The sequence below is a fragment of the Armigeres subalbatus genome, chromosome 2 (assembly GCF_024139115.2).
Source record: "Armigeres subalbatus isolate Guangzhou_Male chromosome 2, GZ_Asu_2, whole genome shotgun sequence".
NCBI lineage: Eukaryota > Metazoa > Arthropoda > Insecta > Diptera > Culicidae > Armigeres > Armigeres subalbatus.
In genome coordinates, this window is record NC_085140.1 from 236,657,252 (window position 1) to 236,679,415 (window position 22,164).

A 22,164-nucleotide genomic window follows, 5' to 3' on the forward strand; every position below is an offset into this window, starting at 1 on the left:
TTTTGAAAAAAGGTTTCCCGTGGAGGTTTTTTCTAATATCATCTTTCAGCTTCTTCTTCATGCAACATCAAAGCGCTGATCAAGCCAAAATTGTCCATCAGAAGCCGCAATAAAAAAAATCAAAATTATCATTGAAGTCATGGTTGATAGTAGATTCTTTAGTTCTACGTCTGTCTGCGGTCTAAAAATTATAAACGGTATACAACAGATAACAGATGTAACTTTAAGAGACCAACCTCTACAAAGAATATCTTTAACAAATTTATTGATATTAATCCTTTATACTGAGCAAAGCATCAATCATGTTTCAATTAAACGTGATCAACAATCAACTGATGATGAAGTGAATTCTATGACTTTCCCTGAAAAAAAGTAATGTTGCTCCCTATCTATAGATGAATGGTTGTAACGGACCATATCTCTAGGGAGGATTCTCGTCGGATCAATTAATTATTTTTGCTCAGTTTTCACTTCATAGCGACGCTTGAGATCGGCCAGACGTTGGCGTTCGGATTCCTTGAATGCTTTTTTCTGCGATGGTGCCATTCCGGTACACTTCCGAATAACATTTGAGCGGGCCGCATAAGCATGGGGATTATAAGCCCGAACCATCGGACCCTGCGTGAAGAAAGAAATGAAAATAGATTAATATTTCACAATACATTACCGAGGAACAATACACTGATTCAAAAGATAAACCTTATAAGATAGTAGATTAGGAAACCCGAAACAGACATGTAATAAATCCGGAAAAATATACGAAACATTACATGGATTCTATAAGAACTATCGAGTAAGACTTGCTTTTGCTTCGTTTTATTTTATACCGTATAAAAATCTTACCTCATCCCACAGTTCTTCCAAGGGGTTTCCCATAATTTTATTATCCAACGATTCGTCGACCGATGATGCCACCTCTGGAACGATGGTTGCTGCCGATGTTGCTACACAGAACTTGTAACGATCGAACGATTCGCGATCAACGCAATTTTCAACGTGAATCTAAAACCAAGATAAGAGACGAACTGTGTTCAAGATCTTGAAGACTAAATGTACCGGGGAAGCACCATATTTGGCACAGGTCCAAACTTGGCGCACTTTCATATCAAATGATTCATAAAACTTATTTTCTCAAAAATATATCAACGAATCAAGCTAGATGGCTTTATTTGCTCTTCTTCTTTGCATGGCATAAAAATCATATTATTGATGGAGAATCAACGTATCCGAATAAAATATATGGAGCTCATACTCAAATTTTCATATATTTTAAAATTATATCCTAACGTTTTAACTTCAATCTAACAATTATAATAAATATATCCTAACGTTTCAACTTCAATCTAACAATTAAAAAAAAAGTACGCCTTTGTAGGGTTTCAGTTAGAAACAGACCAGAAAATGTTATGCGTATTTCAAACTAGAACAACTTTTCGCAAAACAAAATACATAGTGATTATTAGAAAGCTATTACTAAAGGTCACTCCTTACGGAATCCAAGTTTCAAAATGCTCGCGTTTTCGGGGGCACACCACTCGATACGGAAGCAAGGATGGTAACGATCATTCAGTAATTTGCGTTTGATCATTTAGTAGTTTGTCAATAACACATTCCAGAAGCTGAATTTCAAATTATGTTGTACTTCTAGTGCGAAGGTTTTTCTACAACTCTGCCTAATGGTTCGATGTTTGAATTCCACTAGTAACGGAGCTATAGCTATAGTTTCAATAACTTAGACTAAATGATAACAAAATTCCAATCATTTAGTTTAAGTTACTGCAACTAGCACTCAACTCCGTTATTAGTTGATAACTAATAACGAACCATTAGGCAAAGTTGTAGAAAAACCTTCGCACTAGAAGTCCACCATACAAAATATTTTGAAATTCAGCTTCTGGAATTTGTTATTGACAAACTACTAAATGATCGAACGCAAATTACTGAATGATCATTAACATCCTTGTACGGAAGCAACGCACAACTGTCATTGTCAAATGACAGTTGTGCGCCACCTCTGTATCGAATGGTGTGTCTACGAAAACGCGAGTACTTTGAAACTTGGATTCCGTAAGAAGTGACCAAGCTTTGTAATGACCAGGGAATCATTTTTTTTTGGAATGCGCTTGCGAAACAAGCGACAAAAGAGAACCAACGACAAAGCTTTGTTTTTGTCGGATATAATAATGACAAAGATTCAGCGGCAGGCCTACTTCGATCAGCTTCCCAATGAATTATTGGCAGTGGCTGATTTTCTACTCGCCGCTTCCACATCCAGGCCCTATCGTATATGTGCAAATAGCCAGCATGAGTTAACCGCCAGAAATTTGTATGGCGAAAGACATCTAACGCGGGTTTTCTCAAAATTAGGAAGTTTTCATGAAAAACTATTTGGTACCGGTTATGAAGGATGGTGTCCGCTACTACGCCTACCAAATATTTTTTCGATAAAGGTGCTTAATTTTGAGAAACCGAACCTTAGATGCCTTTCGCCATACTGATTTCAGAAAGTTAACTCCTAGTGTGCCGCTGTAAGCACGCTCAAAGCAGGCGATTCATTACATAACGGAGCATATGCAACAAGGTCGCCAAGAACGTACCCGTTCCTTCATCGTCCCTCAGCACACAACAATAAGTGGGAAGAGTCTGCTGATATACGGTGTTTCCTACTGGCTTACCGCATGAACTCAAAACGAAACCAACTTTAACGTCCTTCAAGGCCGCTGTCAAAAGATTAGTTTAAAGTACATTCTAAATTTCATTTCTTTTCTTGTTAACTCTACCTATTGTTAGTTTTTGGTGTAGCTGTTTTGTTTTAGTTTTGATTGTTTCGTAATTTATTTATTGTTTCCAATGTTTTAGTAGTTTTTGTTTTGACCCTTCCTTGATCCTATAATAAGTGTAAACTAACCGGTTATCGTTTCCAATAAAAATTACTATTACAATTACAAAAAAGACAATCTTGTTGCTAACTTTTCATTCCGTTATTTTGCATTATTTTTCGAGCAAATTTCGGTTTTATGCTATCATAGTTTCTGCTTTTATGGAAATATTCTAGAATCGAACAATGATTACAAAATTAGCATCGTATTTTCGGAAATATCAGAGCAAGCAAGGCAAATGATTCTTGTCATATTGTGTTCAAATTCTGATAAAGGTTTGTCGCTAGGTGCGTTTGTCAGTAACAAACTCTGTTGATGACAAAGAATATATTGTTAGGCGTTGCTCGAATCTTGGCTCGAATATTGATTCCCTGGTAATGACCATATCTAGAGTGCTTTGAGAATAGGTCGTATGTGCAAAAGAGAGTCTCTCTTTGCCTCCATTCTCTTTCGATTATTACAGATCTATAATAAAGTTTACTTCAGATTTCTTGGCAGATATCTAAAGATTATAGCTTTGTCTAGCGTTCTGAAGTGCAAATGTGGCAAAATATGCAAAACTAGCTTATGTACAAGCGAAAGAGAGCGTGAACGAAGAGAGCCTCTCTTTTGCACATACGACCTATTCTCAAAGCAATCTAGATATAATTATTACAGGCACACATAGGCGATTTTTCAAGCACTTTAATCTAAAAAAATGCAAGTAAATTAATTAATTTTGTATACCGTGCACGCGCCAATGCTATTTTTAGACAAGACAAGTGAATTGAACGTGTACACACATTCATTCAATTTCAATTCACTTGATTGAAAAGAAAGTTTAACAAGTTTAACTTTAGTGAGTAAATTTGAACTTCGAACTCAAAGTTGAGTGCTTTAATTTTTTTTAGGTAGGTATACTTTATTTTTCCAGTGTAAATTGAATTTTGCTTGTTAAATTTTTACCTAAAACTAAATGACGAGTGTTGCCTGTCTGTGAAATTATATTTTGTTTCGGCAGGATCGTTTTGTCCTACATTCAGGAACAATATTTTCATTTCATCATCATGCAGTAGAAAGGTCACGCTTTACACGAAATGGCTCTTGCCAGGAATCAACACTTACCGGGAGCTCCTTTTCCGGAATGTCGTGGGTTTCGTTAAACGGACATTTCACGTACTTCAGATCCTTGTAATTTTTGCGGCACTTGGTCAAGTGTGTTTGCATTCGGAACTGCATAATCTGGTGCGCCCGATTGTACGGACATTCCACCAAATTTTCGTACCCTTTGAGAGCCGAGGAGCTTTGGCTGGGCGACGGAAGAGATAAGGTTAGGTTTTTAAGATTTTCATAACGGTAAATACTAAATATAAGCTTACCTGAACAGTTGTGCGTTCATCTTGATATTTTCGGGTATATTTAAGGAATACTTATTATCAACACCGAATTTACAGAGGCTTGCTTTTGCAGGAAATTAATCAACCGCAAAAATGATAGAAGCTGAAAAAAGTAATCAATCGATTGTCAAGGCATCAGAACAGAAGGTAAGAAACCGCAACGCCCGTCGCGTTCAGGTTCGGATAAAATGCACGAACCGCAGCGACGTGTGCTTGCAGGGTTGTATTTATAGCACAAAGAGACCATCAAATCTCGGGTACATTTTTAAATAGACGAATTTATTATCATTTTGAACAAGCTGTGAAAATCGGCTTGGAAGTTTCCATATTTTATTTGTATTCCTAATTATTTAACCCTTAAATGCGATTTTTTTAAACAAGAAACCGAAAATACGTTTAATGTTAATGATTTTAATGTCTGTGTATACATTAAAAATATTTTCCGCGTTTTCTAAAAAACCCAGAATAATCCACCTAGCAGTGATGATGATGCCTTTCTCGTGTATGATAAAATATATTTAAAAAAATCATTTTGCATGTTTTTGCATTGATTAAAATGCATTGCCACCATTTTTGAAAAAAAATCGGCTTTAATTTTTTTTCCAAGGGAAAAAACAATGATTTTCTAAAAATTCAGATATGCAATGTCCGATCGGGCCAGTTTTCAATAGCAAACAATTGGACCCCATTCCCCGTCGAATGCAACTTGTAAGTCGAGTAAATCGGAAAATGCTAAGTTCCAAAAAGTGCGTCTATAAAATTTGTACACACACATACACACAAACATGCATACAGACATCTCCTCAGTTCGTCGAGCTGAGCCGATCGGTATATAACACTATATGGGTCTCCGGTCCTTCTATTAAAACTTCTTTTTTGGAGCAATCATATAGTCACGTGCATGAAAGCTAACGGGATATTGTACGTTACTTGCTGGTTGGACACGGTCTGTTAGAGCTGGGTGCTGCGGATAGAGCCGCTTTTCTGCGCTCAAGCGAGTAGAGGGATATTTTAAAATTACTCCCGTAAACAAAATTATTTTGCAGTTACTTGCCTGTCAAATATTTCCCGCTCTTCGAATTTCTCTTTCCATGCTGCATGAGGGCGTACAAATGCGCTAGACTCTACGTGACTTTACGATTGCTTACATACATTCATGCTCCAATCAGCTGCTGAATCTCATGAAACTTCGTAACGAGTGCTTTTTAGTTGCATTCCTACTAATTTTCCATTCGAAATATAATGTAAAAATGTTTATTACAAAGAATCCAAAAATCAAACAAAGTTTATTTTTATTTCTGCCCTAAATAATAACAATACTTCTTAATATTATATCAGAAACGAACATAACCACAATCTTCAATGTTTGGCTCCGGCACAATAGAAATTTTTGGCTTCAGTTTGACAACCAAATCGATTCTATTCGCACCACCCAGGGTTAGAGTATCGCCGTTCCACCAAGTGTTCGTTAAAGCAATAAAGTAGTCGCTAGACTATTCGCTGTTGGTTTGAGCGAGGCAAAGTAAACGTTAAAAAAATTCAACCAGCAATCTGAGTGAAAGAGCGAAGATTTGTTTATTGGTGACCACGTGCTTTTTCCATTTGAATTTCTGGCGGAATAAATGAGCACGCGTTACAGGAGGTAAGGGGTAGTTTAGTTATAACGATTTCAACCAATAACTCAAAATTGGATAATTATGCTGCACATTGCAGTAACTGTAATGCCTAATGGAACTAGCAAACGCCCTGCGAAATGCGGGCGGATTACGGATTACGTCGCTGCACAGAGGAACAAATCTTATGCAAATTCATGCTATTATATACTGATAAGTATTAATCATCCGCGGAGGACAGTAGAATAAGGGTTTTCGGAGAGTTGTTGAAATGCGTGTTAACGCTTGGAGGGTTGCGATCAAAAGAGGCCGACAAACGCCGGACCGTTTATTAGGTAGGGTATCGGTAGCATCCTTCTGCTATAAACATTAATTTATAGCAGCTGCACTGAAAGTGCAGTTTAGTTTAATTTAGATACACATCAATCCTTCCTTCTTTAAAGTTATTGTTTACAATTTGAATTTGAAGGAATTATTTTCTCATATTTACAAAACTTGTTTAATCACCTTTACTATTGAAAATATTCGAAATTACTTCTGTAATAGTTCTTGTACATTGTTCTCGAACGCCATGGCAGGCCATCGAGCGCCAAACTAATTACGTTCCTCCATGTTCGATGCGGCTTGACCAATCGTGATTCGATACCGAGTAATTCGCACTCCAGGAAACCCCAGAAAGATTCTTCGTACGGCTCGACTTCTTGGATCGTTTCTTGCAGTGGTGGTGGAGATGGACCAGGGTTATCGACAGTACGATCGACATGCACCACCATCCTTCGCCGCACACGGCCGCCCGCATCATTGGTGATCTTAACTTGACTTCGGTGAGCCGTGGTAATCTTACCGTTTTCAATCGTAATCTGTAAAATATTTTTACAAGAAGGAAAATATGTTTTAAACCAATTAGCCTGATGGTTTATATTCTTGCACCTTAAAGCATCATCAGCCATCAGACTGTCCAAAGGATTTTCACTAGGCATTTTACTAATATCGGTATTAGATCCAGTGGTTATTTCATCACTACGATTATCACAATAAATTAATGGTACGATTTTATTGTCTTTGTATTTCTTTACATTAATCATACTGATTAACAGTTTAAAAGTATGGACTAAAACTATCTGAGAAGAAATAAATCCTTCCATCGTCATATTGTTTTCAAAATTTATTGAAAATAATCCAATTAGATCCTCCAGTTCTGCCTTTAAGTATTTTGGGTCAAGTAGAAACATTTCCACTAAATCTTTAACTATACGAACTAGTCTCTTCCCCTTGCCATTCATAGCGGGATTACATGGAAAACTGTCCAAAACCCATATTTCTTGCCTCTCAAAAAAATTCTTGAAATCATGAGGATTTAATAGAGGACCATTACCTGACATTCTGTCTGGAAACCCAAATTTAGCCAAATATGCTAACAGTAGTTTTATCAATTCTTCACATTCATTTTTATTTTTCCTCCGTTCAACTTCCATCCACTTTGAAAAGCCATCAACGTTCAATAAACAAACGTGATGCTTGTAGTAGAAATATTCTTGGTGTATTCTATCAAAAGGTGTTGTGGAAGGAGTACATTTCAAATTATTCAACTGTTTTGGTTGCTCTGCCATAACAGAAGAAGCATCACAAGCACTAACAATCTTTTTCAAATCAGCAACTGACTGCTCCAATGGGAATCGCAAACAAATATCAGCACTATTATCCCTTATTGCATCGGGAACGTCAAAAGCTTTCCTATAAATAGGTGTGTCAATTTTTAAAACCAACTCGGCTTCATTACCTTTAATAGGAGTCAAAAAATCTTTAATGAAAACATCAGACAATTTAGTCTTGACATAAATCATTAAATCGTTGTTCTTGTGTATACTTATTCTGTTTCCAGTTACTTGTTTTTCAAAACTATTACGCCAGTTGGGAAAGAAAACATCCAACCAGGTTCTCCCAAATAAAGGAATAAAATCATGATCACTATCCAATACTAGAAGTTTCAATTTTGCCTTTATATTCCGAAATACTACCGAAACAACAACTTTCCCAACAATTTTCAATCGAGAACCGTTTACCACTATCAAACTATTGGAACTTTTTTTCAGGGGAATATTAAATTTAGCCAAAAATAGCATCTTACCAATCACGGAAACGTCGGAGCCACTATCAATCTCCATCTGCATATTGATGCCTTGAATATCCAGTTCTAGTAAACATGGATGACTTTTGCCAATGGAGGAAACATGCATGCACTGTAATTCACCTGGATCCGAATCATCATTCTTATCTTCCCAACAACTCATCATACTCGACAAATTATCGTCATTATTCGTAAAGGATTTTTCAAAGTTGATGTTGTTGATCGGACTCCTCTTGAATTGTTCCAGCTTCGGGCACCTCCTGCGAACATGTCCTCGAACTCCACTATAGTAGCACACTCGCTGATCAATTGCTGGTTGTTCATCGCTCTTCAGTTCCACCGGGTGAACCACTGCATCCAGGTACCTTCTTCGCTGTTCCTGGAGCCGCACTTGTCTAACCCGTCCGGTCTGCGAACGATGATTCACACGATTGCTGTACCTATTGTAGGGTTTTGTGTTGCGCTCGTCATCACCTGAAAAATGTTTATAGCCTGCTCGGCTCTTCACTGGACCATGCCTTCGATTTGAATCTGTCATACGTTGAAAAAGGTTACCACAACTTCCAAAAATAGAAGCGATTTGTTCAAAAGAATTGTCTTGTGTTAATGTTTTTGCATTAGAAGCAGCTAACTCCCATGTAGATATGATTTTCTCAACTTGAGTTAGATTCAATTTGTCCCCATATTCCGCTAATAACTTTTGTCTCAAGGCGTAATCCGTCAAGCCAATGAGAATTCGATCAAGTATGCGATCCTGTCTATAACGTTTAAAGTTGCAATACTCAGCTTGGAGTTTAAGCGAAAAAAGAAAATCACTGGCTGTTTCACCAGGTTGCTGTACTCGGGACCCAAATTTGAAACGTTGGATTAAGGCTGAATCCATTTTGTCCAGCTTTTGCTTCAGCTTTTCGATCAACTCGTCAAAAGGTGCTGCATCAAGCAATTGATCATTAAAATACAAGCTCTGAGCTACTTCGAATAGAAAATCACCTCCTAGGAGAAACATTTGATCTTTCCTGTCCGCTTCCGCTACTTTATTAACGCGAAAATGATATCCTAGTCGCTTGAACCAGGACGCAAATGTTTGTCCTTTGCGGTACGGATCAATATTCGGAACTACGTAACACATCGTTTCTTTAATTTTAAAATAAATAAAAATAATTTCAGTTTAGGCAAATATTAAACCCAAAAAATAAAAATCTATATAAATTGCAAAATATCAAAACAAAATGGCTTGCTCCAAAAAAATGATCTAAATTCTCCTATTGTTATACACACTTTTCACAATATAGATTGAAAGTCAAATACATTCATGTAACTTCACCAAAAAAAAGCGAAAAAAAATCAAAAAAAAAAATTAAAATCGTCAAAAAACTATTCAAATTTACACAATGCACATCCGCCAATTATGCGGTAAACGATCTATTGTTCAGTATTAACACATAATGTACCTTTTCATGAACCAAACAATTCACACAATAAAATATCATAAAGCAATTTTGAAACAATGATCAATCAATGAAGGAAAAAAATAATGACTTACCAATTATGAATGAACTTGTTACCGAAGCGTGGCAATGCTACCAGACACTTCGACGGTTGTACTCCAAAAATGAAAAGGAATTGTCTAGCCAACTGGCTGCTCGTCGCCAATATCGTCGTCGTATTCGTCGTAATCGTTACGGCCAGTCAGCAACAATCCGACACCAATAGATACAAATCCTCACGGATCTCGAGACGGAAACACAGTTGTCTACTGAAAACAGATTTCAATATCCGCCAGCGAAACCGCACAAAATGGCCAAACAGCTGCTAAAATTTTCCTTCACCGTACCGACGGATCTCTAAACCTTCGTTAAATATAAAGAAAAAGTCTCGTTAATAAAACTTGAAACACTTTTCCTCCCGTAAAATCACTTTTTTTTTTACTCCACTGAACACAAAATGGCGTTACGGTACAGCGAACAAAACACACCGTCTCAGCCGCCGAAGCTCGTTATCAAAATCACCAGTTAATAAAATTGGAAAATAAAATCAATTTAATATAAGAAAAATATCTTCCTCAAATTTTTTTTTCGTGTAATTATTTTGTTTTTCGATCCTCGTTTCGATCACTGCCACAAAATGGCTTTTATTGGGCAAAATCGTGCTAACACATTTCTTTTCAACCTTCTCTTACCTGTACCGCTACTCCGGACAGTCCCCGTCGGGGAAAATTCCGATTTCTTTTCACAGGCCTTTCGCTGCCACTACAGCAGAATCCGCACCTCCGCCCGAGGCAATTTTATTCTTTGCTGCTCCTGCAGGTATCGCGCCACCGCCGGGGGCAAAACTGCTCACTCCAAACGAAGGCAAAGTTGTTCAACACGGGCAAAAGGCACTCGATTTTATGCACGCGCACTTTATCTAAGTTTTCACTTACTTTTTCCTCGTCGCCAAATATTATATACACTGTCGAAAAAATCCATATCAGGTTTATGTGTGAGCGATATAGATTTTTGCAATTGCCTAATTTAAATACATTTTATGTGTATGAAACATAACAAATGAATAAGCGCTACACATATATTTGATTATTGATAAGTTATACTTTTTATATGGTCTGTTGATAACTTTGAATAGTATTCCTCCATAAAATTGATATTCATTCATCAATATAGTTTATAATGATATATAGAATGAGCTTTCAAATCCGATAATTAATGCAAAAAACAAAATTTATTCATATTTATCTTTTATTTACAAAAAAATAGTTATATGTACATTGATTAGTAGCAATCGTTTGTCCGCATATGAATTCTGTAGTATTACTTTCAGATGACAAATTCTATCCTTCCTGCGAATAACACACATTTCAGCTGTACCACATTTCTTTGTAGAACCAGCCATCGATATTATATATGTATCACATCACAAACGTCGCATAGAATTCAGCAGCAGCTCTTATAATAATCTTCATAAACTGGAGGTTCTAATATGCATTCTGCTCGATATCTAATCTTCGATGACCAAAAACTTACATTCCAAAAATGGAAAATAACTCGGGTGGGTTTCGTTTACGACCCGGAGCAATCATCCGGAACAGTGGTTTTAAACAGAGCGCTTTCGCCGAGTTGAAGCTTTCGTTACTCAACCTTCTGAGCATCGCATGCAGCAGATATCCGTAGATGAGCTTTTACTTTTCGATTAAGTTGATTGCCAACTGGTGAACAGCTACAAAAAAAACAAAACAATGAGGATTTTATATTCTACGGTCATATTTGCTTTATGGCGACGCTTCCAAAACTCATGACAGGGCGAACGACACAAGGTTTTCCAAGCGGAAGAATTCAGCACATCCCGCAAAGACAAAACCAGATATGCTTCCAGCAAAAAAAACCTGTTTCGTTCCCCTTCCCACTATTTTTTGATCCTTGGTATTTTTTAGCCAGACGCAATTTGAACACTTACCTTGCGTTTCAGGCGACGGATGTGAACGCTACCGTTGCTCCCAAAGCTCGCAACTTGTACGAATCTTTAACAAAAACATTACTGCTCAGTGCAGTCCTTTTCGCCCGGGGGAGCTTAAGTCAGCGGATTATTTTTCGACCGGAACGTTCAGTCGGGAACCGGCTTGTTTTGCTTAAGACAAAGACTGTCGTCTCGATTACCATTTTGGCAGGATCAAAATGAGGATGATAGATCACGTAGAATACGAAATAATTATCTGCGACCAGCGTATTCACTGACTTCGGCACCTAGAGGAACCATAATATAATAAAAGCAATAAAGTTATGTAGAATTAAACACTAGAAAAAGCATAAATATATTACCTGCCAGCCAATTTTGGAATTTCCAGGAAACAAACCCATTTGTGATGCTTGAAAATATACCGCAGCTTCATTGCGTTACACAGTTAATATTTTATTCCAAAAAACTAAAAACTTGTAGGCATTTGAAGAGTTATTAGAAAATACATAGTTAGTTTATTAGAAAAGATCACCACGACAGAACCGGATTTTTTTCAGACTCCATTTTATTTTTGTTTCGCTTGGTTCTTTGGATCGGTCATCATTGTCATTAACAAAACGATTCCATTTTATATGTCAGACGTTATGGATTTTGACTATTGGTTCTCACACATATTTTTGATTTGTTATGCTTATTACAGTCATTGTACATGCTGATTGAGCATATATGCACAGTTTTAAAATGTATTACCTACACATGCAATATAAAAGTCATGCTTTCTGACTATTTTATTAGTGACCGCACATGTTTAAAATTATTGGATTATTTGTAGTGTACTGATAAGTATTAATCATCCGCGGAGGACAGTAGAATAAGGGTTTTCGGAGAGTTGTTGAAATGCGTGTTAACGCTTGGAGGGTTGCGATCAAAAGAGGCCGACAAACGCCGGACCGTTTATTAGGTAGGGTATCGGCAGAGACGATGGTATTATATAGAGACACGCGGAGAGAATAAAAGCAATTCTGGCTTCACGGCCAGCAGACAAAAACAATCTGTGCGATCGGCAACATAAAAATTTGTGAGAACTTGAAGTGACTCTCAGTGTGAGCAGTTATTTCGTTTGCTCCAACTACATATTTTGTCTTCTTTAGCACCATTTCCTTATATTCAACAATAAATATGATTAAATACCATATATAAATTTGCTATGAGAACTCTGAAAACATCTTCATTTACTGAACTTTTCAAACTTTTTTATAATTTCTATAATGTTGATTACAATACCTATCTTGCATTTAGTACCGATTGGTAATGTTTGTTTACTTTGCTCGTTTGGTACCGCGTTTGACGGTTCGTTTGGTACTTTCGGCTTCACTGTTTGCGGGTCTCTATCTATAAACAACGTCTCTGGGTATCGGTAGCATCCTTCTGCTATAAACATTAATTTATAGCAGCTGCACTGAAAGTGCAGTTTAGTTTAATTTAGATACACATCAATGCAATGTTCACCCTTGGTTTATGGAGTTGAATTTGGGCTTATTTCGAAATTTACTCATTTCTTGGTGTTTTCATGTGGCCAGAAAAAAAAATTTCCCAACATTATTACCCAGCGCTGAAAATCACATGGCTACTAGTTTACATTCTATATTTTCAAACTAAACAAAATTTAGTGTTCGCAGGTTATTTCCGAGGCATTTGAAAATGACGTAAAATACATGAAAATGTATGTATATTAGGGTGGTTCAAAAAATCGATTTTGCTCCACAGTGCTCATCTGATTCTTTACCATGTTCTGAGTGTCCTCTGAAAATTTGAGCTCATTTGGATTAAAACTGATTTAGCACAAGCCGTTTCAAGTTTGCATGCAAATTAGTATGGGGAAATTTATCTTTTCATTATACTGTTAATGACGTTTCCCCATTAAGCGCAGGTTAAAAGAAAACCTACATCTTCTTCTTCTTATTGGCATTACATCCCCACACTGGGACAGAGCCGCCTCGCAGCTTAGTGTTCATTAAGCACTTCCACAGTTATTAACCGCGAGGTTTCTAAGCCAAGTTACCATTTTTGCATTCGTATATCATGAGGCTAACACGATGATACTTTTATGCCCAGGGAAGTCGAAACAATTTCCAATCCGAAAATTGTCTAGACCGGCACCGGGAATCGAACCCAGCCACCCTCAGCATGGTCTTGCTTTGTAGCCGCGCGTCTTACCGCACGGCTAAGGAGGGCCCCATAACCTACATAGCTAAACGAAATACTCAACAGCTTTCACTCAGTGAAAACCGCATCTCAATTAATCGTTCCAATAATTAGTAATCGAATTTAATCTATACCGTGGTTTTCTGGAGCTAATTGCATAACTCATCATCAGGCAACATTGCTGCTCGTGGCGCGAAAGATAGCACACACAAATTCAGGCTACTATGTTGCACTGCACATTTCAGTGATGCCCTCAAAGAAGTTTAACGATCATGACTAAAGATTCGCAACCTGTCTTAAAATCGATTACTAATTATTGGGGTGATTAATCAACATGCGATTTTCATTGGGTGAAAGCTGTTGAGTATCCCTTTTAGCTATGTAGGTTTTCTTTTAACCTGCGCTTAATGGGGAAACGTCATTAACAGTATAATGAAAAAATAAATTTCCCCATACTAATTTGCATGCAAACTTGAAACGGCTTGTGCTAAATCAGTTTTAATCCAAATGAGCTCAAATTTTCAGAGGACACTCAGAACATGGTAAAGAATCAGATGAGCACTGTGGAGCAAAATCGATTTTTTGAACCACCCTAATGTATATGTACTGAATGCTACAACCACAACAATCGTTATGAATGTAGTTTAAAATGATAAAATTTCATCACAGTAAGTATAATAAACCCAGTTGTTCTCATTTTAAACCATATTTGTACTTTTGACCGTCTTTTTTTCCAATTCCATCCCACTGTGCGCTGGCCTAAAAATGAATACCCCAAAGTGCGATCCGAAGGGCTCTTTCACAAATTACGTAACGCTAAATTGGATAATTTGGGACCCCCACCCTCCTCCTCGTAACACTTTTTGTATGGATGGTTTAATTTTTTGTATGGATCGTAACACTCGGCCTGCTCCTCACTTCCTCCTGTGCTGTCGTCGCTGTCCGGAAGATCTTTTGCTGACGTTGGTTAAGGTTCGTTCGCAAATTATGTAACGCTTAATTTTGTGACTTTGGAGCCCATCCTCCCCTCGTAACATTTTTGCCTTTCTCGTACAACAAAGTTGTACGATCGATAACGATCGACCGTCGTGTTTAAAAGTTATTAAGAAAATGGAATCGAACTATGTAAGCGCCATATAAGGTTGGTGTCTTGGCTAAATGCGAGAAAGTCGTTGGATTAAGTTGGATTTTTGTATTTATGTAAGGTTTATTTTTTTTTAATGAATCGGCCTGACAGGGGATCAGGGGGATGCAAATCGTGGTTCATTCGCCTCCTTCACGTACCGTCCATCATCTGCACCCCACCATAGATGGTACGCAGCACTTTCCTTTCGAAAACTCCCAGTGTGCGTTGGTCCTACACGAGCATCGTCCCACCCCCAGGCGAGGTCCCAGGTCACGTCCGGAGCCGTAGACGTATGTTCTGTGCGCGTGCTGCCATGTTCATTACCACACCGCCACGGTGTTCAGGTGCTCTTCGTAGTGCTACCGCCACCTTTAGATACCCTCACGCTCATTTAAACAAGGTTTCCATTTATGTCCTTACACATATCAGGCTGTGGCACGTGGTCCTTACGTGAGCGGTTTACTTTCTCATAGAACTTTCGTGCGTTATTAGCGCGGTAAAGTTGCTCCGTCTCTTCACGTTCTCCAGCTTTCTGCTGTTACTTTTTCTTCCAAAAAATCGAGTTTTGTCTGTTCCGCGCCCGTTTGTATCGTGCTTCGTGTAGGCGTTCTCAGCAGCTCAGCGGGTACTGATGAGATCAAAGCCTACCTTTCGCGATCTATTTTTAAAACCAACACTTTCACACTTATTGTTTGGTACGAAGAAAGGTCCTTAGTAGCTTATAAGGGGAAGCAGCTATCTAGCTTACTGGGGCGTGGAATCAAATCCCACCCAAGGAAGGAAGGAAGTTACAATCCAATACATTTTTTAGCTATATATTAAACATGTGTTGTGTGTGTTATTACAATCTAACTCCCACTGTCTGGCAGTGGCATTATGGATAGAATATTCGTGCAACCATTTTGATTTTATATAATTGCAAGAATCTTAGATCCGGGAGCTAGAAGGTGATAGCTCTATTGTAACTCATATAGCCCATTTCAAGAACGCAAGCATTCCGAAGCTATAGTCGTGTACAATAAGCCCCGCGTGATTATACCCACATATCATAAGGATATCTAGAGTGCATTCACACTTCCAGGATCAAAATTCAATTCTTTGATCCTGGAGCGTATTTAGTAAAATCAATCAATGGAAATGCATTGGACGAGCTCGGTGGTCTAGTGGCTACCGATTCTGCCTTATAAGCAGGAGGTCGTGGGTTCAATTCCAGGCTCGTCCCTTTCCTACTTCGTATTTCTATCCTAGTTCTTTCTGTGTTTCACGTTCTACCAAAACGATTCCTACTGTTATAACCTACCACACAATCCCAAAACCTCCCGTGGCACCTATGAGAGGTCGTAGAGTTCTCTGCTTCTTTCTTAAGTAGGTGTCCAACTAACCATCCTTCCCCTTCCTCAGCATTCGCAAGGACGTGGCCAGGACAGATCTCGACTATTGGAGGGTGCATTGCTTCCATCTAAGAGATAGTGATTAGTCCCAAATCAATATCTGTGGTAACGGATGAAAGTGATGCTACTCTCATACAATAGTCTTGGCTTATACCACCTACGAATTTGTGCATGACAAGGTTCTTTCTTTGCTGCAATTTGGTATCAGCACCATGCTCAGATCAAAATAAATTTTCTTCCTGCGTCTACTTCCTGGTAGCCTCCGAACAATTTCTTCCTTGACCGCATCCGTTGAAAACTTTTCACCCTTCTCGCACCACATACTCGAGAATTTTGCTGAACTTTGCAACCATTAACACTGGACAGAGTTTATCCATGTTTCGGGTTTTCAGGCAATTTCACTACAGTTTTCTAATAAAAACTAAATGGAAAGATTCACAAAAGAATGGCATTTTTTTTAACCGCTTCGCATGTTAATTCCAAAAATGCTGAAGGTCATTTTTTAGCTAAGTATATATTAAACATGTTGTGAAATTGCACAAATCGCTTCAAACATAGTAATTAATTACCACTCCGGGTGGCCTATACCCGGAATAAAGGCAATAGCTTTGATTGTACCATGAGAAAACAACTAAAAGTTAAGCGATTCGTTTAACTTTAGTTAAAATTTGACAGTTTGATGGTTATTTGGAACAAAATGGATTTGGCCCCAATTTTCTTGCGAACAAAGTTTTACTGTCGAACTGTCAAATCTAACCATGCTCTGGAGCAGGGTTATTTTAATCCACGGAGAAATAACAATCGAGTTGTCAAATTTTAACAAAAAGTTAACAATTCGCTGGAATAGTTCACATCAAGCAATGAAGACGTTGATCATGACACGTCAGCCATTTCTACAATCAGTTAAACAAAAATCTTTTATTTAATATAATATTTTATTCGCGTTATGCGTAGCGTGACATTTGGCAGATGGGTGGATATAGTAAATTGGAGGAATGGGGAAAGCCAATATGACACAATGCCATTTGGCATAACGAGTTGAATATCTAAGGGTCATTTGGCATAATGTGTTGAGTATCTTAAGGCCATTTGACATAACGACCATTTGGCATAATCGTTGAAAAGATGCGTCAAATACGGCACAGCGACTATTTGAGTAGATGACCTCTTCTTTGAAAGTACGCATTTGCTCGGAATTAGGCAATAGAGTAAATTGCCCGGGGGTCTGATGTTTTGGTTGTGTTTTCGTAGTGTAGATGCAGTCTCGTTTCTTCTGCTTGTCGTTTATGGAACTGTCAGTGTGGAACGCACCTTTCTCTTTCTTTCCCATGATTCTTCTTATGGCTGTCAGTGCGGAATTTCCTATGTTGGCTACGAAATGAACTGTGGTGGAGCAGAGCATTAGTGATTAATCATAGATTTAATCATGATTAATGAATAATGGGTTATTTAATCATTATTCATTAATCATAATCATACAAAAAATACGATTCGATCATTAATCACTAATCGTTAATGATATATTTTTGCATTTAATCATTAATCACTAATCATATTCATGATTGTTTTGAGTTTATTTATTAATCATCAATTTTAATCATTGCATACGTCGCTTTTATTCATTAATCTTTATTCATAATCATACAATTTCAAAGGTGAAAAACATAATTTTGTCGAACGGTTGCTTAATTATTGATCACTATGCAAATCATTTAATTTGATTATTCATGATCATTAATCATTAATCATATCGTTCGTTAATCATCAATCATACACATATTGTGTCAACATTTAAACACGATCGGTAATCATTAATCATACTTCAAACGTTTTATTCATTAATCATAATCGTTAATCATTGTCAAAAAATAATTTAATCATTTATCATAATCATTATTCATTGTCAAAAATGAATAAATCATTAATCATAATCTTCAATCATAGAGTTGAATGATTTAATCATAACTAATTTAATCATTCATTGGAAGCTTTATTCATTAACGCTCTGGGTGGAGGTATACAAGTGTCAGTCCCGTGAAATTGCCCCTTCTTCAAAAGTACGCATTTACCAGGAATAAGGCGAAAGAGTAAATTATTATTTTTTAAACACGCATGTGCTCAGAATAAGACAAAAATAAAAATGACTCTTGTAAAGCACGTGTTTGCCTGGAGATTCCACAATTCTCTTAAATGTATGCCAAATGCTCCAAAAACATTATGATTATTTTTGTGTTTATGCCAAACGGTATTTATGTTTAATAATCCCTGGCTGTTCAACTCGTTATGCCAAACGGCATTATGCCATTTGGGCTAGTCTCGGAAGAATTATCTATAGTATATATTTCGAGAAATGTTTTGCATATGAACTAGCTGAGGTTTTTGGGCCTTCTTTCTTCAATCAACCACACCTAACTTTAGTTTAATAAGATTTTATCGAATATCTGTGTACTATTTAACCCAATCAAGAAATTCGCGTGACTTGTTACCGAAATACAACGTCCTGCATTAACGTAGCCACTCTGTTGTTATGAGTTGGCAATAGCCGTAAGCAGATATATTGCAGAACCTGTTGTTTGAACAATTGCATTCACAGAAGCACACCACAAGCTTAATCCTTGCTCTCCAGAGCCGAAGCACCGGAAATGATTTCAATCAACTCACGAGTGATGACAGCCTGTCTGGTTCTGTTGAAGGTCAGAGTTAGTTTGTCAATCATCTCACCGGCGTTCTTTGAAGCGTTATCCATAGCAGTCATACGTGAGGACTGTTCCGAACAAGCTCCTTCCTTCATGGCGAAGAAAAGCAGCGAAGCCAACGAGAATTCCAGATAATTCTGGATAACATCCGAATCAAGAGAATCATAAACCGGCAATTTTTCTGCAGACTCCACGGACTTCAAGCTGAAGATGGGCATATCAGCGACGGCATACGACACCACTGACTTGAACTTGTTGTAGATGATCTTGCCGTCAGTGTATTCGTATCCAAGGTTGAGGATGGCGTTGGTCAGCTTGGCAGCATCCAGGAAGGTTGGCGGCAAACGGCCCACCTCATTACAGACCATTTCGATGTTCTTGCTGTACAGACGCTGCAAAATTGCACGCGACTTATCACCGACACAGACCACCTTGATGTTGGGATCGGCTGCCAGGTCGCCACGGATATGACGAGCCACACCAGTGTGCACAGCTCCGCACAGACCTGAAGTAGAAGAAGGTACATGCATTGAAAAAATCATCTCCACGAGAGGAGCCAGCCTTGGGCTGAAAGTCTCTTTAATAAAGATATAAAAAAAACATCCCAGAAGTAATATTCTCAAAGATTAACAGAAGTAGCACGATTTTTTGAAGTCCGTCCGTGAAGTTCATTTCATTAAATTTTTGCATGCGATGACAATGAGAATGACGCGTCGGTGACTGTAGGAACATGCATTAAAACTATTAAAATTTAGGTGCAGTATCAACAATTCAGATATTATGTCTGTACTAAAATCAGACATCGAAAAATCCGCTCATTTGTAAACAACTCGGCTTTTCTGCCGGGTTCATAAAATCTTCCTCATAAAATAGCTAATAAACTACTTACCTCTATCAGAAGTAATGGCAATGTAGAGCTTTTTCGGTTCTTCCTCCTTGGCAGCCACTTCCGCCTTCTCGTAGAACTGTTGAGCCCCTACGCCATAAGGCCTAGCCTGCTTCAGATCGCGTTCAGCACGGGCGTATCTAAAATTAAACATTTATAATAAATATAACCTTTGATTGCAATCATCGACGGATTTTACTTCATTAAAAACTTACTTTGCCGCGGACACCATCTTCATAGATTGGGTGATCTTCTGGATGTTCTTGACCGACTTCAGGCGGATCGAAATGGCTTTCAGAGTAGCCATTCCACGGTTCTGTTGACCGAGGCATACCTCTGCGGGCACCTGAGCTAAAACCGGAACGACGGACTTGAACATTTTGCGTTCTTCTGGAAGCAAACAGAAATCACAGGTTATTACACAATTTTTTCGCCGTCACTTCAACAGTTCAGTCCTCAATGTTCTCTCACTGGTTGGCGGAACCGCAAATGTTATGTAAGATTCGTTTGCCACTGATTAACAAAAAAATAACCCAGCAGCGTTGCACGACTTTCAAGTAACACAATTTAGAGACAATTTGGATTATAACCACTAACCTTCGGAATTACTCGAATCAAAAAACGATCGAAATTAGCCTGAGTTTTCTCGGTCGGTCGGAACTTTTTTCGTCCGATAGTTGCGGATGTCAAGAAAGATGGTCGCACACAGGTTTTCTTTTTTTTTCAGCGAAGCAACTTTTTATTCCCCTTTTTGGTGACAGTGCTCCTTGCAGGGCTGCAAACAAAAAAACCTGCCAAAAATACTAACGGCTTGTTTAAATATTACGTAACACAATTCGTGACGTCACACGTTTGTAGCCACGGCTGCGTCCTGTGAATTTCTTCCATATTTGACAGGTATCGGTGGTTTGTATATAAACAAAGGTTCATCCGCTTGCTGCGGGAGATAGGATGAACCTCATGAACCTACCACCGATAAATGTCAAATTGAGTTCATTCGATTGAATTTTTGAGGTTATGTTTATTTGATGTAAAACCACCGCCCGCATAATAAAAAACAACATGTTATATGGTCAGAATCATTATTACGATGTAAGATATAGCTTCACGGTTTACGTTGCGGTTATCGAATACTTTTCGATCGAATCAACCATAACTGCTCGACATCATCACTAAATGTCAACATATAACATGTTGTCTCAAAAATGTTCTTTATTTCCTGCATTATATGTCAACATTTTATCATACTGTTGAGCGAAAATTTTGCACGCGAAAACAGACGATTTTTTATGGTGACATAACTTAACAACCCATTCAATATATTGTTATTTGTCAAATAACCGTACCACAAACTGTTAAAACTTTATATGACATTGTTCATTTACAGTTGTCAACAGTAAAGGATACTGTTGTCGACCGCACGGGAAAATATCCATGTACAGTTTGAAATTATGCGGGCGACAAACCGACGGGCCTCTCTGATTCCAAAATTGGCAAAAAAAATAACAATCGTTTTACTCCGAGTGTAGTAACTCGTTCTGTCATATACTGACATTAACGTTCTTTTGATAGAAAAAGTTGACAAAAAGAAAAAGCAAAATGCGCGCAATCCACCAGCTGGTCGACTTAAACATTATATGCACGTTTCAAACAATCTACACAGCGATGAGGATAAAAGGGCTGCGAAATGGTGAGTTGACATCCGGGAAGGGGCGCCTAACATAGCTCTGGTCCTCACAAGTTCCAATACTCACGCTTCCACGGGTCTTCCGATGACAATTGACCGCCAGCTAAGGGTTGCGTACTTAGCTGGTAGTGCAGCCTGGGCACTGTTGTCCTTCTGACATCAGCTAGAGTGAGAGGGTGCGTCCTGTGGGGTCTGCCTAGGATGTGGTGGGGTTCGACAGTGGGCTCTGTTGAACTTCTATAAAAAGCTGCATGTGTTCCCAAGCAGGCCCTATCAAAGCGACCGTGTGCCGCTCAAAGCGCACTAGCCTAGTCCTGGTGTTGGGTGGGACTTTAAACAAATTTGACCCGACTGATCGAGCGTCTGTCCACCAAGGAGGTGCGGCTCCAACAGCGTCTGTTCTGGCATCCAGCGGCTGAGTATGAAATGCTATTCCCCGGAAGCTATACCTAAGATGGCAGCCCCATCCCGGTGGATAGGGAACCTTGGGCCAACAACCTACTGTTCCCGAAACATCAATTTGTTCGAGAATCCGATAATGAAAGAATACGGACTGATTTTACGGCGACGACTCTTAGCGCGAAACAACGGACACGAATAGGAACATGGAACGTTTTAACCCTAGCCCAGCAGGGTAAATTGGCACAACTTGCCAATGAGGCACGCCGCATGAAGCTTGAGATCCTGGGACTGAGTGAAGTCCGTTGGCCAAACTTTGGAGAACACA

The 22,164-nt window shown here is 38.4% G+C and overlaps 2 protein-coding genes across 3 annotated transcripts; both read right to left on the bottom strand.

Annotated features, from left to right (window-relative positions):
- Positions 1-248: 248 nt before the first annotated feature.
- LOC134216047 (gametocyte-specific factor 1 homolog) lies at positions 249-4,397 on the bottom strand. The gene is made up of 4 exons (XM_062695075.1): positions 4,238-4,397; positions 3,984-4,167; positions 844-1,002; positions 249-618 (listed from the first exon to the last, which is right to left on the bottom strand). The coding sequence occupies exons 1-4, from the start codon at positions 4,255-4,257 to the stop codon at positions 451-453; spliced, it is 531 nt and encodes a 176-aa protein (XP_062551059.1). The 5' UTR covers positions 4,258-4,397; the 3' UTR covers positions 249-450.
- A 14,184-nt stretch (positions 4,398-18,581) lies between these two features.
- Positions 18,582-20,505, bottom strand: LOC134211947 (ATP synthase subunit gamma, mitochondrial-like). Of its 2 annotated transcripts, none has more exons than XM_062689357.1 (4): positions 20,348-20,505; positions 19,966-20,140; positions 19,754-19,890; positions 18,582-19,369 (listed from the first exon to the last, which is right to left on the bottom strand). In XM_062689357.1, exons 2-4 carry the CDS (start codon positions 20,127-20,129, stop codon positions 18,777-18,779), a joined length of 894 nt encoding a protein of 297 aa, XP_062545341.1. In that variant the 5' UTR covers positions 20,130-20,140; positions 20,348-20,505; the 3' UTR covers positions 18,582-18,776. The 2 variants fall into 2 exon arrangements, with proteins under 2 accessions (XP_062545341.1, XP_062545342.1); XM_062689358.1 differs by having other exon boundaries at positions 19,966-20,137; positions 20,348-20,503.
- Positions 20,506-22,164: the final 1,659 nt, after the last annotated feature.

Excerpts from the sequence above, each read along its gene's own strand:
- LOC134216047 (XM_062695075.1), bottom strand. The coding sequence starts at position 4,257 with ATGAACGCACAACTGTTCAG. Across the intron at positions 1,003-3,983 it reads TTCCGGAAAAGGAGCTCCCG|ATTCACGTTGAAAATTGCGT; the intron begins GTAAGTGTTGAT and ends TCTTGGTTTTAG. Across the intron at positions 619-843 it reads TGGAAGAACTGTGGGATGAG|GGTCCGATGGTTCGGGCTTA; the intron begins GTAAGATTTTTA and ends TTCTTCACGCAG.
- LOC134211947 (XM_062689357.1), bottom strand. The coding sequence starts at position 20,129 with ATGTTCAAGTCCGTCGTTCCGGTTTTAGCTCAGGTGCCCGCAGAGGTA. Across the intron at positions 19,891-19,965 it reads AAGATGGTGTCCGCGGCAAA|ATACGCCCGTGCTGAACGCG; the intron begins GTAAGTTTTTAA and ends GTTTAATTTTAG. Across the intron at positions 19,370-19,753 it reads TGCCATTACTTCTGATAGAG|GTCTGTGCGGAGCTGTGCAC; the intron begins GTAAGTAGTTTA and ends CTTCTACTTCAG.